The sequence below is a fragment of the Microtus ochrogaster genome, chromosome 10 (assembly GCF_000317375.1).
Source record: "Microtus ochrogaster isolate Prairie Vole_2 chromosome 10, MicOch1.0, whole genome shotgun sequence".
Classification (NCBI taxonomy): Eukaryota; Metazoa; Chordata; class Mammalia; order Rodentia; family Cricetidae; genus Microtus; species Microtus ochrogaster.
In genome coordinates, this window is record NC_022016.1 from 52,276,106 (window position 1) to 52,278,433 (window position 2,328).

Sequence of the window (2,328 nt, forward strand, 5' to 3'; positions counted from 1 at the left end):
AAAAAAAAAAAAAAAAAGGAACGTCTAATAAAAACTTCACTATCTTTGTGTGTATGGTGCACGTGGAGCCTAAAGCTGACCTCAGGTATCTGCCGCAGTCGCTCTCCACTCTAATGAGGCAGTCTCTCCTGAACCTGGAGCTCACCACTTCCTGCTAGTCTATATGCATGGCAGCCTGTAAATGTTGGTTCTGTTGAACCTGTCCTAAGTTGATGAGAACAACTCTTCCTCAAGAGGGCATCAGACCTCATTACAGATGGTTGCTGTACACCAAATGGTTGCTGAGAATTGCACTCAGGACCTTTGGAAGAGCAGGCAGTGCTCTTAACCACTAAGCCATCTCTCCAGCCCTTAGCATGCCTCTAGAGCTCTAGATTACAGGCAGCACCATGCCTGTCCAACAAGTGCTCTGAGCAGCCGAGCAGCTCTAAAGCCCTAGATTCCTAAACATGTACTAGGGTGCCTATGTATCTCAAAAGAAATTAAAAACTATAATTAAATATAGTACTTTGCACATGTGGCTTCTAAAATAATCAAGCACAAACTCCATTAGATGCACATATGATAGGCGGTGGTGGTGCACACCTTTAATCCCAACACTTGGGAGGCAGAGGCAGGCAGATCTCTGTGAGTTCGAAGCCAGTCTGGTCTACAGAGTGAGTTCCAGGACAGCTAGGGAACCCTCCCTACCCCAGGAAGGAAGGAAGGAAGGAAGGAAGGAAGGAAGGAGGGAGGGAGGGAGGGAGGGAGGGAGGGACGGACGGACGGACGGACGGACGGACGGGCAGGCAGTAGTTCTACATTTAGAAAGCTGGTGGAGATGGGTCGGTGGGTAAGAGTACAAGCATGAGGACCCGAGCTAAAATCTCCAGCACTCTTATTATAAAAAGTTAAATATGCCTGTAATCCAAAGCTTAGGGGTAGAGACAGCACACTCAGTGGGGCTTGCTGGCCACCAGCCTAGCTCCAGCTTGTCAGTGAAAGACTCTGACTAAAGAGAATAAATGGACACTGCTAGAGCAGATAACTCCTCTGGCTTCTACACACGTGTACACACATGTACACACACTATGCATGTAACACAGACACAAGACAAATACACTTACACACAGGATGAGTGGGGATAAATGAATGTCCACTTACTCGCTTTAAGTGAGGCCTTGCTCTTCAACCCACCGATCACACATGAAAGTTGTTTCCCAATAACTCACCAGTTCAGGATCATCTTCCTCTACATTTGTAGGCTTTCCTTCCTTCTTGAGTTGTTTTTTTCGCTCTTTAACCTAAAAAGAATTTTTTCCTGTCAGCAATGAGCACTCACACTTTCATAGCCACTGAGCTGTACATATGTGCACTTTTCCATAGGCACAGAATAATAAGATGAAGGCAAAAGAGCCTCCACCTGCACTGCCAATTATAACAGCAACAATACATTTTAATAGAAAACACTATAAAGCAACTAAGAAGACTAGGAATTGTGGGTCCTTCCTCTAACTTCATCTAAGTCCACTCTAGCCTGTACCCACAGCCAGCACTATTGAGATACAACCAGCAGAGATGTTGCCCCTAACTCATAAAGGCCGAGCCACAGCCAACAGCCTTAGACATGGTGCTTATGGTCACAGAGTTACAGCAAAGAAGGCACATTTACCAAGCTTTAGGAGGACCTAGGAAATGTATGATATTTTAAGCATGAAAGGGATTTCTGAAAGTACATTCTTGATCATTTCCACTGTGAAACTCCAGAAACCATAATTTTCACATCACACTACTGGATACATGCATCACTTTGGTCACTACTAAACATAATAATAATAATAACAACAACAATAATAAAATTCACAAGAGACTGTCACTACTCCATAAGTGACCTATGAGAATATCACACAGCCAAGTGCCTACCACGTTCAGAAAAACTTTACTGCCACCGTGTGGTCAGGAATTCTAAGGACAATTCCGACTTGAAGGCACTAGTGTGCACTCTTCTAACCTCTAACAGGGCTGACTCTACAAGTGCCATGTGCAACACACCAGCAGGACCCAGTTACACACCTTTCCTTTCCTGACTTTTCTCCTCACCATCTTCACCTAAAATGGGTTCATCTTTATTAGTATTGCCTATAAAGTTCCATTTCAAATCTCAAAACTCTTCAAAACAAAGATGGACTCCTGACTCACTCACCATTGAAATCACTCTTGTAAAAGGTCTTGAGATTCTTGCTCCATGGGGGAAAAAAAAAGAAAGAGGAGCTTTCTAGTTGGGCATGGTGCATGTTTGTAATCCTAGCAACTGGATATAGAGAAGGGTCAAAAAGTGCAGGGCCAGGG

At 44.2% G+C, this 2,328-nt stretch overlaps 1 protein-coding gene across 1 annotated transcript in view; it reads right to left on the reverse strand.

The window, feature by feature from the left end:
• Dnajc8 (DnaJ heat shock protein family (Hsp40) member C8) overlaps window positions 1-2,328 on the reverse strand; it is a 19,312-nt gene that overhangs the window by 6,441 nt on the left and 10,543 nt on the right. The window contains exon 6 of the mRNA XM_005353123.2: window positions 1,212-1,283. Within this exon, the coding sequence (XP_005353180.1) occupies window positions 1,212-1,283 (72 nt within the window). The remainder of the gene's footprint in view (window positions 1-1,211; window positions 1,284-2,328) is intronic.